The sequence below is a fragment of the Sprattus sprattus genome, assembly GCF_963457725.1.
Source record: "Sprattus sprattus genome assembly, chromosome: 3".
NCBI classification, from domain to species: Eukaryota; Metazoa; Chordata; class Actinopteri; order Clupeiformes; family Clupeidae; genus Sprattus; species Sprattus sprattus.
Window position 1 is genome coordinate 1,562,755 of NC_137922.1, and position 22,285 is coordinate 1,585,039.

Here is a 22,285-nt window from a genome sequence, read left to right on the forward strand (position 1 = left end):
GGGGTGGCAAGGGGTGCCACCTCTGCCACCCCATGTAAAATTTTCTAGAATCGCCACTGCAGCAGCACTCTTGACAGGTAGCGGTGTGGGAGTCTCATGTCAGTTCAATTCAATTCAAGCCTCACTTTGCAGACGATAGCGAGAAAAAAAAAACCTCCGCCAAGGTCGCCGAGGACGCCGGTGGTGTGGCAGGAGGGGGCCACATTCATGTGAAACGCTGCGAGGATTATTCCTCTCTCATTCTGTGAAAATCACTGCGAGGCAGACAACACAAAGCCAATGTCGTTATGCAACAGCACAATGCTAGTTAGGGAGAGCTGCAATGCATGGTGGGGAGCTTGCAGCCTATATGAATAACATCGTCACGACTATGACCGTAAACATTGAGCTTAACAAATAACAACGATAGCTTCAAGGTTGTCCTTTAATGTCAGTTCTCATATTTCCTTTAACTATGCAATGTGGATACATAGCGGTGTTTTTGTCTCCCAAAGACTGTGGATTTGGAGTATGGCTCCAACTGTTATACAGTTTTTCCATGGTTAAGCATTTCTTCCCTTTTCAGTCAAACTGAAACGCTGCTCCTGAAAGTGCTCCGGAGGGCAGCGTCGAACCTGTTTTTATGACACGGGCAAAAGGCACTGCATTAAACACACGCGGAGCTAATCACATTAGCGCACAGCTCATTTCCACCGGCGTTTAAAAACAACGAGGAGGGAGCGCTGCGCCGGGGAGCAAGATAATGTTTCTCGTGTTGTGTTCTGCTCGGGTCTCTGGGGGCTCCGCGAGCGAACGAGAGCCACGGGCGTACAGTGACACGGCCGTTAATAACCCCGCAGTGGGTGAGGAGAGAGAGAGAGAGAGAGAGAGCGAGAGAGAGACAGAGAGAAAGAGCGAGAGAGAGAGAGAGAGAGAGAGAGAGACAGAGAGAGAGAGAGAGAGAGAGAGAGAGAGAGAGAGAGCCCCGGGCGTACAGTGACACGGCCGTTAATAACCCCGCAGTGGGTGAGGAGAGAGAAAGAGAGAGAGAGAGAGAGCGAGAGAGAGAGAGAGAGAAAGAGAGAGAGAGAGAGAGAGAGAGTGAGAGAGAGAGAGAGAAAGAGAGAGAGAGAGAGAGAGAGAGAGAGAGAGGAGAGAGAGAAAGAGAGAGAGAGAGAGAGTGAGAGAGAGAGTGAGAGAGTGAGAGAGAGAGTGAGAGAGAGAGAGAGAGAGAGAGAGAGAGAGCCCCGGCGCCTCTGACACATCTCACCCCCCCCCCACCTCTCAGAATGGCAGATAGCAGACGGGCCGACGAGCCGAGGAGCTCCATGCTTACGCAACCTGCCACGGAGGCGTTGGGTGGTTCAAGAGTGCTGAGGGACCCTGCCTACCCACACACACACACACACACACACACACACACACACACTTGGACTCTTCTCTTTCTCTCTCACACACGTACTAACACATTCTCTAACTTTTTCCTCCAACACGCCCACACCTTTTTCCCTTTCTCTCAGAGACACATACTGCAGAACACACAGACACGTCCTCTCCTAAACCATCTCTCCCTTTCTCTTTCACTGTCCTTCTCTCTCTCTCTCTCACACACACACACACACACACACACATGCAGCAAGGCCATAAATACTGTCCGGATCGATGCGAGCTTCTCAGCCCACTCAGTGAAGTGAGTTACTGCATCTCACCCCGAGAAGGCAAGAATCCTCCTGCAGACTCCAGGCTCCACAGACTGGCACTAAGCCCAGGCTCACTGCTGACATAAACAATATCTTTCCCCTCAAGGAGAACAGAGAGAGAGAGAGAGAGAGAGAGAGAGAGAGAGAGAGAGAGAGAAGAGAGACAGCAAGAGACAGCTAAGAGACTATTTTTCTATGTGCCCATCTTTGGTCTCTCTCTCTCCCTCTCTCTCTCTCTCTCTCTCTCTCTCTCTCTCTCTCCCTCTCTCTCTCTCTCTGGCTCCTCACTCTCTTGCTGTTCTTTAGCTGAAAGAGGCTAGGGATTGTTTGACAGACTCTGTCAAGTCTCTACCAGGGCACTGCTGTGAACTCTCTCTCTCTCCCTCTCTCTCTCTCTTCTCTCTCTCTCTCTCCCTCTCTCTCTCCCTCCTGGGCTGTATCTGTTTGTTTGGCCTCTCGCTTCATTCTCTCCTTCTCTGAAGAGCCATTTACACGGAGCCGAGTTTGTCTGCGTCCGTAATGAAACTAATACAGATAGCCCTATCATTTAGACGAACACTCTCTATCCGCACTTGGTATCTGCAACGATTCGAATCGGGGGTAGAAAGTAAGTAGATTTGAATGAGTGAGGCAGCCAGCTTAAAAAAAAAAAATGTCTTCCTTTTACCTTGCTGCTATTACACGTGAATTTTGCTAACGGCATTTATACAAGTGTATCTCCCATCTACATAAATCGATGTGTTAGGAAATGGATAACATTGACAATCCACACTTTAATCTATCTGTTTAATCTATTTGCATTAGACCATTGTAAAAAAAAAACGCTTTTTGAAAGTGTCAGCAATAGCCTATATGAGCAAATCTGACGTACAAATATGTATTATAGACGGAAGGTTTCAAAACGTTCTATAATAAAGATGAATGCTTAGTTAGCTCTTGTCCTTTCAGACAATGATAGCTAGCATTAACATCACTTCAGAGGTACATTACGTGAAGGACAAAGCCCTCAACAATAGCATACATTTGTTGTTAGTAATAAAACCATGAAATAGGAAGCAATTATTGAAACATGAAACTGATTTTCTTAACCACCATAATGTGTTGCTGTGCAGATAAAATGTAGGCTATGCAGCTAGGCTACACGTTGCTAATAGGAGCTTGACTTGACTAATGTCTTGTTTAGCCGTGTGGTCCTGTCTTCTTCTACGTTTTTTAGTTGTCTGTAGCAAAAAAAAGCATAATAAAGCGCCACCAACAGGCGTGGGGGAAGTACTACAGCCGGTTCATCCCAATCAGCTGGGTTCGTCCTTACGCAAATCTCTCGTTACCGGCTTCATCCTTACGAAATTAAAAGATATGATTCGTGTGAAAAATGAACCCGATTCAGTGACTCTAGGCTTTGTGTAAACGGGGCTTGAGCCTCTTCTATGATGCAGGCCTCCCTGCAGTGCTGCCTTTCTTAAGGGCTGCCAATTAACACACTCCACATGAGGTGCGTGCGTGCGTGTGTGTGTGTGTGTGTGTGAGTGTGCGAGTGTGTGTGCATGTTTGCGTATGTGTAAAAAGTGTGTGTGTGGGGGGAAGCCTGTTTGGGGGACAAGGACGTTCAATCATGTCGGGAGCCAAAAAGCGTCGGCCATGTTGTCATTCTGAACATGTCTGCTGCCCCGAACAAGTGGCACTCAGCCTCAGAATCTACTGACTCACACCAACACAGGCAGACTGAGGCCAGAAAGAGAGGAGCGGAGAGAGAGAGAGAGAGAGAGAGAGAGAGAGAGAGAGAGAGTGAGAGAGAGAGAGTGAGAGAGAGAGAGAGAGAGAGGGAGAGAGAGAGAGAGAGAGAGAGGGAGAGAGAGAGAGATAGAGAGAGAGAGAGAGAGAGAGAGAGAGAGAGAGAGAGAGAGAGAGAGAGAGGGAGAGAGAGAGAGAGAGAGAGCGAGAGAGAGAGAGAGAGAGAGAGAGAGAGAGAGAGAGAGAGAAAAAGAGAGTGTAAAAAACAGAAAAACACACAGATGGAGTGAGTCACTCTGATCAGAGACGCTGAAAGGAGCTATCAGAGACGCAGGTGAAAACAGAGGAAGGCACCGAGAAGGACAGAGAAGGGAACTGAAGGGAGGAGAGCACACAGACTTTCAGAGAAAGCAGCAGAGACAGATCCAGAATGAGGAGAGAGGAGAGAGAGAGAGAGAGAGAGAGAGGCAGAAATGACGGGAGAGAGAGAGACAGAACGAAAAGGAAAGACAGATCCAGAAATGAGGAGAGAGAGAGAGATAGAAATGAGGGGAGAGAGAGAGCCGAGCGAGAGAGAGAGAGAGAGAAAAGGAAAGACAGAGACAGATCCAGAAATGAGGAGAGAGAGAGACAGAAATGAGGGGAGAGAGAGAGAGCGAGAGAGAGAGAGAGAGAGAAAAGGAAAGACAGAGACAGATCCAGAAATGAGGAGCAAGAGAGAGAGACAGAAATGAGGAGAGAGAGAAATGAGGGGAGAGAAAGAGAGAGACAGAAATGAGGGGAGAGAGAGAGAGATAGCGAGAGAGAGAGCGAGAGATAGAGAGAGAGAGAGAGAGAGAAATGAGGGGAGAGAGGACGCTGTACAGCCATGGGATAATTTCAAAGAGGAAAATGGGGCGCATGTGCTCGTTACAATAAGGCTCATGCATTATTCAGCAGCTGGGCATGAATGATTCAGCACCGCGTCTGCTACCCCAGCCTTGTCCCCTCGGGTGCTCAAGGAAGAAGCGCCCGCGCGCATGTGTGTGTGTGTGTGTGTGCGCGTGTGTGTGTGTGTGTGTGTGTGTGTGGGGGGCCGTAAAGGAGAGGGGGCCTTGGTGTTTAAATGAAGAGAAAGGTGCCATCTACCACATCTACCACACACTGTCAGCATGGCCCCCTGCTTAGGGAGAGGACCTCTGAAGGCAGGGCCTATCTGCAATGGTTCATCCAACCGTACCGACACACCTTCAGCTGCCATGCAACACGAGGAACAAGACTCACCCCCTACATGGGAGCATGTTTCATTCAAGGAAGGGTGAACAGCCACAGACAGACAGCACCACAAGACTATAAACACGTGTAGAGTTGAAGCCATGTTGAACAGGCGTGAGGGTGTGAAGTTGTTGTTGTCGTAACCTAACACTGATCATGGGCATTCGGTGACATTGGCCACCGGGCCAGACCGGGGCAGTGCGTGGACGCCTGGGGGGGGATAAGAGAGAGGGTCTGACAGCTTCTTCATAATAGGATGAAGATGAAGGGTGAAGGATGAAGATGACCACCCTGCGTGCTCACCTGGCAGAGAGTGGTGGTTAACCTGTCTTTTCACTTGGTGAAGAAGGGGGGGGGTGGGGGAGTAAGGAAGAGAAGTGAAGAAAATAGTGAGCGAGATGTGGCTGTGCTGCTCTTTGTCTGCCTAACAATGCCTGCTGTGCCTCAGCCACCTTTGTGTGTGTGCGCTCGTCACAGGCCGTAAACACCGTGGGCGTAAATCAATTATCCTACCCACAACCTCCCAACATTACTTGACAAGGCACAGAGCACCATGGCAACTCTTTGATTATGTGTGTGTGTGTGTGTGTGTGTTTCTGTGTGTCTGTGCATCTGTGAGTGTGTGTGTGTGTGTGTGTGTGTGTGTGTGTGTGTGTGTGTGTGTGTGTGTGTGTCTGTGTGTGTGAGTGTGTCTGTGCATCTGTGAGTGTGTGTGTGTGTGTGTGTGTGTGTGTGTGTGTGTGTGTGTGTGTGTGTTTCTGTGTGTCTGTGCATTTGTGAGTGTGTGTGTGTGTGTGTGTGTGTGAGGCCTCTGTGTTGGTGCTTTCTCCTTGACTGGATCTGCACAACTGAAACACACACCTCTTCCTTGTAGTGGAGCTCTCTCTCTTCAGTGCCACCCTAGAGGATCCTGCCTCTCTCTCTCTTCAATGCCACCCTAGAGGATCCTGCCTCTCTCTCTCTTCAGTGCCACCCTAGAGGATCCTGCCTCTCTCTCTCTTCAGTGCCACCCTAGAGGATCCTGCCTCTCTCTCTCTCTTCAGTGCCACCCTAGAGGATCCTGCCTCTCTCTCTCTTCAGTGCCACCCTAGAGGATCCAGCCTCTCTCTCTCTTCAGTGCCACCCTAGAGGATCCTGCCTCTCTCTCTCTTCAGTGCCACCCTAGAGGATCCTGCCTCTCTCTCTCTTCAGTGCCACCCTAGAGGATCCTGCCTCTCTCTCTCTTCAGTGCCACCCTAGAGGATCCTGCCTCTCTCTCTCTTCAGTGCCACCCTAGAGGATCCTGCCTCTCTCTCTCTTCAGTGCCACCCTAGAGGATCCTGCCTCTCTCTTCAGTGCCACCCTAGAGGATCCTGCCTCTCTCTCTCTTCAGTGCCACCCTAGAGGATCCTGCCTCTCTCTCTCTCTTCAGTGCCACCCTAGAGGATCCTGCCTCTCTCTCTCTTCAGTGCCACCCTAGAGGATCCTGCCTCTCTCTCTCTTCAGTGCCACCCTAGAGGATCCTGCCTCTCTCTTCAGTGCCACCCTAGAGGATCCTGCCTCTCTCTCTCTCTTCAGTGCCACCCTAGAGGATCCTGCCTCTCTCTCTATTCAGTGCCACCCTAGAGGATCCTGCCTCTCTCTCTCTCTTCAGTGCCACCCTAGAGGATCCTGCCTCTCTCTCTCTTCAGTGCCACCCTAGAGGATCCTGCCTCTCTCTTGGCAGTGCCACCCTAGAGGATCCTGCCTCTCTCTTCAGTGCCACCCTAGAGGATCCTGCCTCTCTCTCTTCAGTGCCACCCTAGAGGATCCTGCCTCTCTCTCTTCAGTGCCACCCTAGAGGATCCTGCCTCTCTCTCTCTCTTCAGTGCCACCCTAGAGGATCCTGCCTCTCTCTCTTCAGTGCCACCCTAGAGGATCCTGCCTCTCTCTTCAGTGCCACCCTAGAGGATCCTGCCTGTCTCTCTCTTCAGTGCCACCCTAGAGGATCCTGCCTCTCTCTCTCTTCAGTGCCACCCTAGAGGATCCTGCCTCTCTCTTCAGTGCCACCCTAGAGGATCCAGCCTCTCTCTTCAGTGCCACCTTAGAGGATCCTGCCTCTCTCTCTCTCTTCAGTGCCACCCTAGAGGATCCTGCCTCTCTCTCTCTCTTCAGTGCCACCCTAGAGGATCCTGCCTCTCTCTCTCTCTTCAGTGCCACCCTAGAGGATCCTGCCTCTCTCTCTTCAGTGCCACCCTAGAGGATCCTGCCTCTCTCTCTCTCTTCAGTGCCACCCTAGAGGATCCAGCCTCTCTCTCTTCAGTGCCACCCTAGAGGATCCTGCCTCTCTCTTCAGTGCCACCCTAGAGGATCCTGCCTCTCTCTCTTCAGTGCCACCCTAGAGGATCCTACCTCTCTCTCTTCAGTGCCACCCTAGAGGATCCTGCCTCTCTCTCTCTTCAGTGCCACCCTAGAGGATCCTGCCTGTCTCTCTCTTCAGTGCCACCCTAGAGGATCCTGCCTCTCTCTCTCTTCAGTGCCACCCTAGAGGATCCTGCCTCTCTCTCTTCAGTGCCACCCTAGAGGATCCTGCCTCTCTCTCTTCAGTGCCACCCTAGAGGATCCTGCCTCTCTCTCTCTCTTCAGTGCCACCCTAGAGGATCCTGCCTCTCTCTCTCTCTTCAGTGCCACCCTAGAGGATCCTGCCTCTCTCTCTCTCTTCAGTGCCACCCTAGAGGATCCTGCCTCTCTCTCTTCAGTGCCAACCTAGAGGATCCTGCCTCTCTCTTGGCAGTGCCACCCTAGAGGATCCTCTCCATTTTCCAGTGTATGGTTTTATTCTATTCTTTTTCCAGGATTGTGCACTGGGAAATAAATCACTGCACTCAGAGATTACAAGTAATTCAAATTCTGATTCGTTTTTGATTCGGGATTCGAGGTTTTGAGGGAAAATATATCATGTCTGGAATACAGACAGCCACTCTGCCATTTTAGGCACAGGATCCTGTAAAATGAACCGGCATCCCATTCCCTGACATTTTCTTTACACTGGAAATCCCACAATCCCATCAGGGCTAGGGGCCAAAGGATTACGAACGGCGGTGTGAAATTCCCAAATGTTTCTCCCATGTGCTACAGGCATGGATATTTTCCATGAACCTTTCACAAATTCCAAATAGCCTTGACAACATTCCAGATCAGTGTGTGCATGGTCGTCACACTTCCTAAATCCCCCTTTGTTCTTGGAAGGGGCCCTATCCCTACATAGTGTAGGTCACAAGCCTCAGGCAGATCATGAGGAAACAACCACCACTAATATCATGGCAGCGATTAAAACACCGCTGTCATTCTTCATCTTTCCAATGGCATTCTATCTGTCTTTCTGTGTACTGAACTGAACACACATACACAAACAAGACATCTAGCTATCGTAAACACATAAGAAAGTAATATCCTCTCTATGGTTGATCAGGCCCCAGTCCCTCCTTATCCCTGGCTGGGGGGGTCCTGGCCCATGATAACCAATGCTGAGCAGTGCGGAGCTGCATTTGCTTGTTAATGTGTTTGTGACGAGACAAGCTCTCTGCTGTTCCCTCCATCTGGTCTGGTAAGCAGGTGGTGTTGGGAGAGGACGCGGGTGGGGGTGGGTGACCATGATTTAACTGGCCCTCGCACCTCTCTGCTACAGGTCACATGGAGCTGTGGGAAGAGGGTCACGTTGTGCTCCTTACCTCAAAAATGGCTGGAGAGTAATGACACACTAATACCTTCCTAAAGCATGGTACACACTAATACCTTACTAAAGCATGGTACACACTAATACCTTGCTAAAGCATGGTAATGCAGCATACCACCAGTGAGTAGGCTAAGCACTTACCCACACTTACATGCGCACACACACACACACACGCACGCGTGCACACACACACACACACACACACACACAGAAATATGATTCCTAGTCATTAACTTCTTTGAAACCATCTGTCCCCTGTCACCCTCACACATATTCCTGACTTTCTGCACTTCCGATCGCTGCTGTCTGCTTCAGCTTCAAATAACTGCATACAAATGTATGCAATACAATCTCTTTTTTGTATCATTATTTGATCATTCCTGGTAACACTAAGCTAATAAGTGAGTTAGATTTAGCTTCGTAAACTTAGCATTCAACTCTTCCACATCTCCACTTTGACATTTGAGAACCGTCAATTATGGTGACTGAGGTTCTTATGCATAAGGTCTGCCCGCTAGGTTGAGATTGGCAGTTGATTGGTAACGGACATGAACTTGTAGAGTTTTAACTGGCTGTTTCTATGCTAGTTTGCTCACTGAAACAGTTATGGGAAACCTTTACGATGGATTGGCACAGATTTACCAGGGACTCGAGAACTTGGTACAAATGTATACACGTGTGTTGCTTCATTGTGTGTGCAGCCTCTGCTGTTTTCTCACAGTCATCGAGCAACACCTGCGACTTTATGAGGGAGAAATACCTGAGAACCTTATGTGATGTTTCCAAAATGTTTTGGCCAAGTACCGCAATTGACTGTGCTATGCCATTATTAAAAGCTGTATTTTTATGTTCTAAATACTTGAACGCTACATGCCGCTGTTATTGTATTATGCAATGTCCAAATGTTTTAAAAAAAGGAGTGTATTTTGAAGTACATGGGATTTATTGTTTATGCTTTTGTTTTTTTAATCGAACTTGGCTATCTCGAACCGTGTAATTTCACTGGTATTGGTAAGGACATTTCTGTTATTGTGACATCCCTACTGCAGAGGCGTTGCAGTTTGGGGTATTTGTTCCAAAGACAGCATATTTGAGCCTTGGATGAAGCTAGCTGACTCTTCTCACATCTATCAACCCTGTAGGGGCCCTCTCCTTAAAGCAGCATAGAGCTCTCACAGCTCATGGATGATCCCCGGTGGCCATCCAGACTATACCGAAGCGCGTCGGCAGGCGATTAAAACACAGCGCGCTAATGAACGCCGGGAGGATAAAAACAGGCAGTCTGCGTTTAAAACAAGAGCGCCCGACATCAACCAAGGCATCCCGACAGAATAAAAGGCTCACTACCCCCCACCCCACCCCACCCCCATTGCTGCAACATGGCGACTGGGAGGAAAACTAGCAGCGTGTTTTTTTTATTTTCATTTTCTCTCCCTGGAAGAGCTTGACAAAGAGGCTTTCTGGGGCCCACAGGAACTGGCTGATCCGTAGAAAAATGAAAAAAAAGAAGGAAAAAAAAAGAAAGTCTTTGATTCAAAGGGGGAAAAACAGTCATCCCGCACCTCTTAGCATTTCAAATGAAACGCCCCTGATCAAAGGCGATGTTGTTCTGTCGTGCTAAAGAGCTAGCATCATGCCTTTGAAATCGATTAAAACACACACACACACACACACACACACTCACACACACACACACACAGACATCCACTCACGCACACACACACACACACACATCCACACACACACACCCTCAGCAATTGCACCCCTTCTTTTAATGACTGTGTGTGTGTGCTTATATGTTTCTTTCTCTCTGTGTGTGCACGTGTGTATGTTTGTGTCTGTGTGTGTGTGTGTGTGTGTGTTGGAGGGGTTTGAAATACCACTGGGAGTTACTGCTGTGATGACGTCTGTCAGATCTGCCTGCTCCCAGCACCCAGAGGCACATAATAAGCCCATCTTCCTCTCCTACCCAAGCAACCTTCACAGGATATCTTCCTTTTGCCCTTCACCTCCCAAATGGAGCACAGTATTCCTGATCCTCAGAGAGGCAGGCAGGGAGGGAGGGAGGGAGGGAGAGAGGGAGGGAGAGAGAGAGGGAGGGAGGGAGAGAGAGAGGGAGAGAGAGAGAGGAAGCTATGACCCGTTTGACTGTTGTTCATTACGGTCTGACACAGTTGTTCCTTCCAATTAGGCTGTGCTTGCTCAGCTATGCCAATGGCAGATACATGTGATGCAGCAGACCACGCACGGGTAATCACTGTTTACAAATGCACTCAATTAGAAGGCTGACTGGATTGAGCCCCCACCCCATAGGCCTTACACTGTCTGGCGTCTCTCTGGGGATTTGGGGTCAAAACAAGCCCTGATCTCCCAGTTTAACCTACATCAGGCCTATCAGAGGGAGGGGGCATCTCTGTCATGGTTCTGGGCACAGAAGTGGGTCAGGTGTGCCAGCCTGTCTGCACCGCCACAGAGACAAGGGGGTAACGAGGGACAAAAGGCACGAGGAAGCCCAAAATGCCTCTGTTGTTTGTCTTGTTTTATCACAAATCTATCATCTGGGGAGGAGTAATGACATCCTTTTGTGGAACCGATTCGGACTAATGCTTGTTTTTACGAAAAAACCTGCACTGACATTGCAGGGACAAGGAGAGCTCGGTATCCATGGCAACAGTGAGACCCAAAACCGCTGCACGTCTTGTGTGCTGCCTTATGTTCACATCAGCAACAGTAATTGCGTGATGCAGCCCAACTTGGTCCAAGTAACCGACTGCTTTTGTGTTTGTGACGTGTTTATATACCTTTGTCGGGTCAGGAGGGCTGACTAATGAAAACCTCAACAGAATTCAGCAGCGTTGGAAGGCCAATTTGCAAAGAGTCTGTGCAACATAGAGCGCAACCTGTGTGATCCTTCCTATTGTTAGAAAGCCATAGACGGTCGTAATATTGCAGTTAGCCTCGGCGCTTTACAACTTTGCAGTTCCCTGAAAGAGGTTTTATAGCTCTCACGGCATCATTGTGGTTTTCAGACTGCTGCCCTGCTTTCACGCTCTCCTCTCCCCTCCTGCTTTGAGAGAGGTCCTTATGTTGTTTATTCATTGTGGCTTGTTGATTGTTGTTATTCTCCCTCGCTCTTTTTTAAGAGGTTGTTTATCAGGGCTGGTTGCCAGGAGCTTGATCCACAGAGCTCTGCCTTCTGAGCGACACGGAGCCCATCGCGACAGCAGGAAGTCCCTGGGTCACGCACGCTGCTCCAGACACAGAAACACGACCCCCTAACTAACAAACAACAACAACAGGTGACAGGAACGTCCTGACAGACACAATCCCACAAACAAGAGGCATCTCGTACCGCATGTGACCGATGCCTCTGCTGGCCCGGCACTTTCACACTCTGAGATGTGTCACCGCAGCGCGCCATTCACCCGGAGATCACCCCCTCCACACAAAAGCGGAGGCCTCCCTCTCACCATGGGGCCGTGTGCTCCGTGCCACGTAGCAGGTGTGGTCAGCAACAACCACAAGGTCAACCAGACACCACTGTCATTACTGGGAGAGAATGGTGAAGGGTGAGGGTGGGGAGAGGAGAGGAGGGGGGGGGGGATGAATCTCCATGGGTTAGTGGGGTTCTCTCTGGGGACCGAGGCACTACTGTATCAGACATGGCAGCTGCCCCCAGTCTGCCACTGGGCTCTTAAGGGCAGATAAGCAGATTACCCACTGGCCCCTTTCACCTCCCCTTTCTCTGGGCCGCTGCGCCCCGTAGCTGACAAAGCGGCCACAGTACAATGGAAGAAAGAGCACACAGTTTTGTTGGGCCTTTGTGCTGGACAGTCTGGGTTCTTTGCTCGCTAAGATTTTTTTGACCGTTCAGATTAGATTTAAACTGGACAAATTTGATGGAAAGAAGTCGCCAGCTGAGATGCGATGGTGCTCATAAGATCTACATAATAAGCAAATGATGGGAAAAGGTGTGGAGTAGAGAGCTGGTTGCGGTGCAGTGCAGTCGAAATTTTAATTGTTTCAATATGGAGGCTTGCGTTAAACTGAGACAATGCACTTCAATATTTGTGTGGGTGTGTTGTTGACTTCCATCCACAAGCACACACATACACACACACCATCTCCTGTTAGTAGACTGAAATAAAAATAATGTTATACCAAGAGTTAGTTGTGTAAAATACTGTATGCAATATTAGAAGTGGGATATGTCTCTTTAAATGGAGCGGCCATAATGAGCTGACTGGCCCAAAACAAGCAAGCATTAGCAACGGTGCTTGCTCTAGCACACTGAATAACAAACATCAGTACTCTTTACATTCCTGCCTTGCCTTGGCGAGCAGCTATTTATCTAAGGCACAGGGCTCACTGGGCAAGACATTTAATGGCTCGCTGCACCTGTCGGGGGCAATGGCCGACGACCACAATGACCTCCAGCACATTCTTTCTGGACCTCCTGGTTACATCCACCATAAACTATACGGTTTGTGGCGAGAGGATGAAGGGGGCGAACTCCAACTTCTCCATGAAACACAGACTAGTATTGTGGCGGATGAACATACTTGTGCTGAAACAGACATCAGACAAGAAGAGACGCGGGCAAGGTGCGTCTCATTACTCTGGGAGTCAATCATGTGCGAAGCACAACACGGCCTCGGAAAATGACATCTCGAAGCATATGCTGGGACGACGAGGCGGCGCGGGGTTAAGTCGAGGCAGTCGCCCAATCAGCGGCGCCTTGAATTTACACACAGCTGATTAATCACAAACGAAGCGGAGGTGGTTGTCTCCGTGGGTAAATAATGCTTTCTGAAGAGGGAGCAGATGTTTCCCAGTGTGTGTCTGTGTGTTTACTGGTCTGTTGTGAGCATGAGAGAGAGAGAGTGAGTTAGAACGAAATAGAGCAAGAGAGAGAGAGAGTCATTTTCTTTATATATGTATGTGTGTATTGGGTTTAATGAGAGTTTAAGAGAGAGGGGGGAGGACAGAGAAAGAGCAGAGGAAGAAGAAGACCCACCGATAAGAGAAAGACGTGAAGTGGTCCCAATCTGAGTGTGGCCTTGGGACACTGACGCTCCCAGCAGGAACAGATGGACGAGGCCAGGCTCCTTTTTTTGGACATGCTGCTCGACAGCGCCGAAAATGAGACGGATAATGTGATGCGCCAAACCTCCCTTTGCATCAGACCCTCATCAATCAGACCACCAAGGAGCCTCACCCCATGGCCCAGGCCCAGAGCAGCACTTGCCTACAAGCCAAAAGCAACCCAGTCCTGCACCTTACAATGATCACCACACAGCCAGCTCTTAGCATTTCACAAGCAAGCACATTTCATCTCAACTGTGGGTTGAACCCATGGCTTTGGAATTGCTGCATGGGTTGAGGTGTACAAACAAGACTCTATTGGGTTGTTAAGTACATTTGACCTTGACCTGTTGTGTGCTTCTGTGGGATGAGCTATTGTTTACTAAACAAAGCAGCTAAACAGAAAAAAAGATCCAGCAAAAAGGTTTCATGTTCAGGATTAAGGTCAGGTGGTGACAAAGACCTTATATCCAAGACCACATCTTTCTGAGCAGGGTGACTGACTGGCTACAACTAGAGCGAACCAAAGTTGTTGTTTTACCTGCGGATTCCATCCAAACAAAACATAGGAACCAAGTGGCAACAGCTCTTTTATGAGCAACCATGAGCAGCAGAGGAACGTTAGCAATAAACTCAACGGCTTTCTAGTGACAATGAAGTGAAGGGGATGTGTTCTTGGCATTCTGAGATCTTCTTCTGTTTAGTTTGAAAATGAATTAATTGTATGACATGGCGGGTAAATAACATTCCCAAACAATGGCACAATTAACAAGCCACTAGCCACCCACACAGACTACATGTCATATCAAAGCTACACATTGGCATTTAGCACCTCTTCTTCAGGCTGCTGGCTAATTATAGAGCCGTTTCATTACCAGCTAGGTGTAGAATGGCCACAGCGGTGCTTCCACTGGGATGCACCTCGGTGTCCATCGGGCCCTGCCAGATTCCACTCCGGCTGCCTCGGCATTCCACAAACAGGGCCTAATTGTGTGTGTATACCTCACAGCGTGTTGCCACCGCGGTGTTTTGAACTCTCACCTCTGCTTGACACCTGGAGGGAGGCTTTAATAAAACCCCCTGTCCTCCCCGGTTCAGTGGCAGGGCATGACACGTATATGTCACGCATCCCCTCTCTCACGCGGTCGGTGTGGCATTGCGATCCCCACTCTGGCTGCACAGGGAAGCATGCGTGGCATTTTGAGCGTGTCGTAAGTTCTTCACGGGGGGCTTCGGCACATCCACCCCTACTGCAACAGCTACTGACTCTGTCTGACTTGATACATGGCTCTTGAGGCTGTGCCTCTTTATGTTGTATGACATCTTCCTTCCAAAGCCAGGCAACACATAGTGCCAAACCTCGGCTGTCTCTTCCCTAGCTGCTTGCTGACCACCGGGGACTTGCGTCTTATCTGGGGTGGGTGCGCTAGGCCCGCTGAGTGTGAGGTACCTGGGTGGCGTTACAGAGCCTACCAGTAGCAACAAGCAGCAGATTCACCAGCACATACTAACCCCAGGCAGTCATCGCAGGAGGCACCAATCACATGAGCCACCCTACCTTCTTCCCCTGATGACTCAGACGAGGATTAGCAGAGCGGAGCGGCGACCGTCACCGCTGCCAGCATCACAGCCCCCCTTTCAAAACAGAAATGCGCTATGATGACGCAGACCAACGCTGAACTGTGCCACGCTGTCTCACACAGGACTGTTGAGGGGTTACATTGTCATGTTTAAAGACACAAAAACAGCTATATCTGTCTTTTGTTCCTATTAACCTTGCAGTTTATACATATCCATCCCATGCACAATTGGGCAATGTCACCCTGCTTGCTACACTCATAGATTTTCCAACCTGCTCTGATTTCAGTTCTTTGGCAAACGGATAGAGCACATAATGCTCTCTCTCCTCTCTCTTTCTCCTCTTGACTGACAGCAAGCCTCCCTTCGCTCTGCAGTGGCAGCCATGTTCATTAAGCTCGGGCTCCCAGAGGCCACTCTTTTTAGCCGGTTTACAAAGGAGGCCCGGAGTTACTGGAGCAGCAAATGGGATTTAAGGAGGCCACTGATGGTGCGCTCCTCGCCACAGAAGAGAAGAGATTAAGACAGCAAAGGGTAGGAAGGAAATAGTCTGATTATGAGCTGTACAATACACCAAGAGTTCTGTAGATCTGGAGAATTCAAACAAACACCAGAAACGATAAGGTACAAAGAATAATAATACAATAAAGATATAAAGATATCGCTCTATGTTTAATAGATATTGGGACTGTATATGGTATAAACACCATAATTACTAGTAAAGAAAAGTATTTATTCAATCCATTTAGATGTTTTTAAAAAGGAATACGTGCATTGCATTTGCTCTCCTAGCTTAGTACAGAAAAACATACATTTGCCACTTAACTAATACACAGGAACAGGGTTTGGATTCTGATTCCAATCTTACTATGGGAAAGAGTCCATATGACTATTTTAGGATTGGCTTGGCACATTGGCTGTTTGCAGGGCTTGCAGGCTCGTGGCATCTGTCAACACACTGGTTCAGGCTGCCTAACATTTCCCCCAAACACAGAGCTTAAAGGTACAGATTTAACAGAGGCCCAAGGCCAAACCCACTAGATTGTTTCCAAACTAACCCTTTAATGCGATTCATGCTAAATACTCTGAACAGTCTCACACAGCAGCAAGAAATCCAGGCTGTGGAGATTAGCCACAGGCCTACTGTAGAGTGAAAAGATTTCACCAAAAAAGAACCGTATCGGCTTAGCTGATAGCCTTTCCAACACCTCTCTAGGAGGTCACTGAGTCCAATTTCATTTCTCCTTTTTTGACCTTTTTAAGTTCCACTTCATCATTCGGAGTCAGCTTTTGCTGAGCAGAGACTTCCGACAACAATAAGCTGAAGAGGATAAAGTGTAGCTGTGTCTTTAATGAGCTTAATGAGACCAGGCAAAAAAAATCCTCAAATACAAAGAACATGAAAATGCAGAATACATTAACTAGAGCCCGTCGCATTATGCACTGCACTCTGGTCATTAGTAGCTCTGCAGCCCACAGAATAAATTAGGCCAAGTCTGAGGGGCTAAGCAATTGTCTGGCACATAATAAAGAAACCACAGAGCTTCTATGGAGAATGGCAGTCATGGCATACCATTAGTAGAATAAAAACCGCACTCTCAAGCTTTTCTCTTTAGAAATAAGACACTGACGATGGCGTAAGGCCGAAACGCGTCTGTACGAAAATAAACTGGTCTTATTTCTAAAGAGAAAAGCTTGAGAGTGCGGTTTTCTATTCTACTGTTAACATTCTTTTACTCGCACCCTAAAACGCATTTATATATATTTTTTGAAGTAGAGCGCGCCTATCCCTACTAAGTCATGGCATCCCCACTGCTGCATTGTGATGCCACTGATGGAATATTGGCCTCCCCTCGACTCCCGCACGGGTTTGGCCTGCCAACCCAGTTAGATTACTTATGTGATTTACAGACTCATTTCTGCCGATGACAATTTTTTTCTCTCTGTAATCAGCAATTCCGAGGCAGCGAGTTCCAGAGCGATGCTCCATCAGCCGCTGGGAACGACAAGACAGTTATTCAAAATACTCGTGATGGCACAGAGCAATAAAATAAGTTAATGGTTTCATGTTGATTCAAATGAGGAATGGGGGGAAACCCTTTAATATGTAGTTCCTCAGGTGTCCTCAAAGACAATTCATTTTAGTCAAGCAGGAAGTTTCTACCATACGAACTCTCTGCAGCTTTAAGAGCTAAGTTCATCCAGTACATCTAAACAGAATTCTAAATCCAAAGCTGGAACTGACTTCATGCTAACTTGGACTTCTCCTAGCTCTTGCGCAAGGATTTATGTCCATACAGCATGGCTCCTTGACTGTAGTAGGATGACTGAGGCATCGGTGGAGTTATATTAGGAAATCGAATGGGCCTGCCCTGGCTGCTATAGACACATACCATTCCAACCATGTATCGATTACAGGCTTGGACTAAACAGATTGCCCTAAGTCACAGTGTCCCTTTGCAGCCATCAGCAACAAGTCTTGGCTGTTAGGCCGACACCGGAGCACATCCTGTGTAGTGCTTGGGCGTGAAAAAGATCAATCTACTGCCCACTGGCTCTAAGACATGTTGTGAAATGTTAGCTAGTTGGTTAACGCAAGGTTGACCAATGACTCAGAATAGATTTTATAGACAGGCTGTTCGATACTCCAGCTGCTTAATGTTATCTGATATCAAATAGCATCAACTTTGCCTAATGGAATGAAGCAAGTTACATTCAGAATAGCTGACTGTCATGTGTGATGTAAACATCTTACTCAGTGAGTAGGGGAGTACTGAGGTGTCCTTGGGTAAGGTGTTACCTTTCTCTCTCAGTCTTGCAATCATCTGATCTGAAATGTGACCGTGGTGGAACCTTCCAGACCATGTTAACACTCTTGAGTTTGAGTTTAAAATGTCTGATCTGTTTTGCTCTGGAGAGTGAAGTTTCACTGACCCTAAGGCTTTTTTAAAGGCATAAACATATGCAAAGGCAAGGCGTCAACATAAGACGACGGTAAGACAGTGGATGATTTAACCATCTGAGTGTCATCTGTCTTGAGACATTCTGAGATGTAAGGGCTAAAATGACATGACTATATAATTCAGACTTTATCTTTAGCACTTCAAATGTAGCTTAAAAACACATGGTGAGACTCGGAGCTCAAAGAAACTACTGGGAACACATCGGAGAGCTGCCACTAAGTGACAACTGCATTGGCCTTAAACAACCCCCATCCCCACCCCACCCCTTTCTCTCTGAATGAAAAGCCATGTTCTCTCATCCTGTCTGTTTATCTCTGCCATCCATCCCTTCCTGTGTGCCTCTGGAAAGAGTGTGCGCTAGAGAGAGAGAAAAAAACCTTCACAGCACCCTCAGTTAAGATGGAGAGATGGGACAGGAGCACATGACTCCCCTCCCCTCCTCCCATTCACTCCCCCTCCTTTTCTCCTGCTACCCATCAGTTCTCTGGTCACCATCAATTGACTCTGTTTCACACTTGGCAGATCCATGACTAAGTGAGGGGGAAGGCAGGGGTCAAGTGCCAAGCCGTTGCCTGACCACAGGGCAGAGTCATCCTCCCAGCAATAGATAAGAGCATGACATTTTCCAGAGAAAGGGCACTCAGTGTATGGCATTATGGATGGTACCGACATTCACCCACCAAAAGAAAACTAGAATAATATAAAAAAAGGGGGGGGGGGGGGGGGACACATTATGAACAATTTAAATGGTTTTATTGCTGTTTGCAATAAAGGGGACAAATGGGAATTTTACAGTTAGCCCCTGTGAGTGGCTGTAAATACACACAACCAAATGGAGGTTTTTCAGTTGACAGTTTTCGGGCACTATTACATGGCTGTTGTGATAAATGAGGTTATTTCCCCTTCGTTTCATTCTCCCCAGGTCAATTATGGGAAGGAATTCCTTTGCCAATCATGCACAAGTACAAAGTCTTTTATCACTCCCAGAGTACAGCTGGCTGCACTTGCCATTGGTGTTATTAAATCATGAGGAATTCCTTAGAGCATAAATCATGTAAAGAAATCCCCAGTTCCCCCCTCTGGTAACACTGCTAGTTCCAGAAGAAGGCACCATGTACATGTGTTATTCTCAGATTACTTTGGTACCAGGACAACACCCCCTAGATTCTTACGTTTCTCCCAAATTGAAGTTGTGAGAGTGAGAGGACCATTGTGCTTTTCTATCATGAAAGGCGCAGTGGAGGATTTGGGTCAAACGCCATGCTGTTGGTCTGTGATCAGAGGCTGGTTGATATGGAGGCCTGGGTGGGAGGTATGGCTGGCCTGCCTCCACTACCAAAGCTTCAGTGAGTCACAGAGGCCATGAGAAAGATCTGGCTGTTCCAGATCCGCAGAGCACCACTCGGAGGCTGTCTTAATCCCTCTATCACAGTAATGCCTGATTTCAGCCAGAGTGTAAAAGCCCCTTACGAATGTCCGCTCCTTGATGCTAGCACTATAGACTTACAGAGACCACACCAGATCATCCTCTTCGCCTTTTATCACTGAAAGTTCTCAGGCGATCTGACTGCCAGTGCTCAACTTTGTAAAGTTGAAACCTCTCACCTCCAACCAACTGAGGCCACACAATGTCCATCATAGACCTCAATCGTGCATGTATAGATTAAAGTAGTTTTGCATTCCCCACCATGGTCAAGTTCTGAACAACATGTTGAATAAGCACATCATTACTGTCACATAACACTTAGCCAAATCGTGATAAAATTCTCGTTTGAATGCATAATATGCTAAAAGCTGCAAACAATTTGGTAATAATGTTTATGATAACGACATAGCCTACTCTATTGCGGAATTGTCAGATTTACAGAGTGCATGACACGAAAGGTGTCCAAACGAAAAGTAGGTGTGGCAGCTTTGCTTGGGGACTTCGGTGGTCTTACGACAGACACCTTATCACCTCACCCTATGCCTGCTAAGGTTAGCCATCGCAACATTTTCTGAAATACCAGGTAGCATCGGGTCGGTGCCGTTGAAGAGTTTGCAATTGTCGGTTAAATGAATTACCGCCATTAATCGAATTGGCAACGCAGTATCCCTGAACAGCGTCAACCTTGCTTAGCTGTGAGAAGATGCTGCCTGTCGACTCAGTAATGTGCAACACAGGCGGACGCAGATGAAGGTCATGGAAAACATTTTATAAATGTTAATGTTTTCTCAGATTTAAGGTAGATGCAAAAAGACGGCCTGCATAATGAAGATGCTGGTAATGAATTGTCGTCAGCCTCACTGAAGCTATATCGACCAAGGTATTCGTGTCAATAATAAGATATTAATGTGCAATTTATGCTACAAATAGTGCACCTCTGGAACATATAGTTCATATTCAACTGTCGTTCTTTAAACCGCTCACCCGGTGCTACCATAATAGCCATGCACTTTTTTCGAGTACCAGTACCCAGCAACACGCTAATATTCATCCAAAACGATAGAAACCTCTCACAGATGTATATAATTCCTGTTCACAAGCATTCACGGAGTCAAAAATGTTGCAAATTCGCGGACAACTTACCCAAAACACGAAGGAATAGACGACGAGGAGCGTTTTGAGGCAGGTTATTACTGGTTTGGTCTCCATTCTCCTTGATGCCATGCTACAGTAAAGCGAAGCGCAGAATTTTCTCTGGAGTTGCGTTGCTGTGATTCTCCGCTGGGCTTCGTTCAACCGGTCCGCTGCAGTCTCTCACAGAGCAGTCGGTCTCAGTTTTCTAGCCAATGAAAGCACTCACAACAACACAATCCTGCCCCCTGACGACGCCCTCTGTTGGCCTCTAATGATGGTAAAAAAAAAGACAGGTGCTCAATGTAAGACAGTTAGTTAAATTATTTGAAATAAAATGAGCCAAAAGAATTTAAGACATTTAACAAATAATTCGGTATGTTTGAGTCTATACTAAAATAAGCGTATCACTACACCACATCAGACACTCCCTTTTGCAACCTGGGTTGCTTATGGCCCATGTATTTTACATTCAGTAACCTGACCCCCACTGTGTGTGTGTGTGTGTTTGTGTTCTGTTACCTAGATTGAATATAATCCATTTTGATGGATATTTAATTTCCGATTCTTCTAGTAAAACTTTAAAGCACAAGAGTAAAACACAGATCCAACTCCTCCCTAAAATGTTATTGACCAGGAACCAGAGGAATGTCTAGGCTCATGTGGTTACTATATGAATGTGAAAACAGTTCACAAGGTGGCAACACAATTTGCATCTTGGTGCTCTAAATATAACCCTAGAAATTTGCAATCTATTGTGAAGCCTGCTGGTAGAGGTAGGTCCTCAACTCATTACTTCATTAGTGTATTGAAGGTCATATACAAAAGCGCAGAATAAAGCTTTCACTGATTAAGATGTCCTTTTTAATGTGACTTCTACATTGCTGAGAGTGAATTGTGAATAGTGAATCATAGTGAACCAAATTCGTTTTTATTTCTAAGACACTTTACAAAAGGCAGTAGCCTTTTTCTGGCTTTTCACTTTCACAAAATGGCTTTTAGTTTGTTACCAAGATTTGTAGTTGCTCTCTGAAACCGCACAACCAATATGAACACAAGACTTTGAAATTTGCAATGAGATGATTGACATTGTATGATTGTAAAAACTCAACACCCAAAGTACTACATGCATGGATAAAACACCTTCTAACTTAAATCTGTTTCATTTTATGATTTCATAATTTTTGGCAGTTTTCTGCAGCTTTACAAAATTTAAGAACAACCCAATGTTAAACCATCTTGTTTCGTAAAGGTCTTAACACAGGACAAGGTAATTAGAATGTCTTGAAAATATTCAGTGAATACATCACCATAACTTCTACCTAAGAATTAAGCCTGTAAAATCAGTAGGTGTTTAGAGACACATCAATAACTGCTATCCGAATATCTTTATCAGATGAAGACATGTGGAAATATCCTCAAGATAGTTAAATCCTGGCCCTGTGCCTACAGCTTATTTGCAAGGGTATCACACGTATAAAGTAATTGGCAACAAGTTCCTCTTAATTTTTGACAGATCTTCTGAGAGATAAAGAAAGATGCCCCAGTTCCAGGTTCTTAATTTCTTTATGAAATGAGGGCACCTATCCTTCACCTACACACCTCTGGAAGTTATATGTATGTCAGAAACATACGTTTTGGTGGAGTTACCTTTGTGTATAATAATAAATGGAATAAGCAGCTGTGCAGTGACTTCAGTAATTCATCATCAGCAGGATACCGTGATGAATATTCAAAGCTAAAT

The 22,285-nt window shown here is 47.1% G+C and overlaps 1 protein-coding gene across 1 annotated transcript in view; it reads right to left on the reverse strand.

Moving 5' to 3' along the window:
- tspan7 (tetraspanin 7) overlaps window positions 1-20,634 on the reverse strand; it is a gene marked incomplete at its 5' end in the record, with an annotated part of 36,675 nt that extends 16,041 nt beyond the window's left edge. Inside the window, 1 exon segment of the mRNA XM_080834168.1 lies at window positions 20,554-20,634. Within this exon segment, the coding sequence (XP_080690294.1) occupies window positions 20,554-20,634 (81 nt within the window).
- Window positions 20,635-22,285: the final 1,651 nt, after the last annotated feature.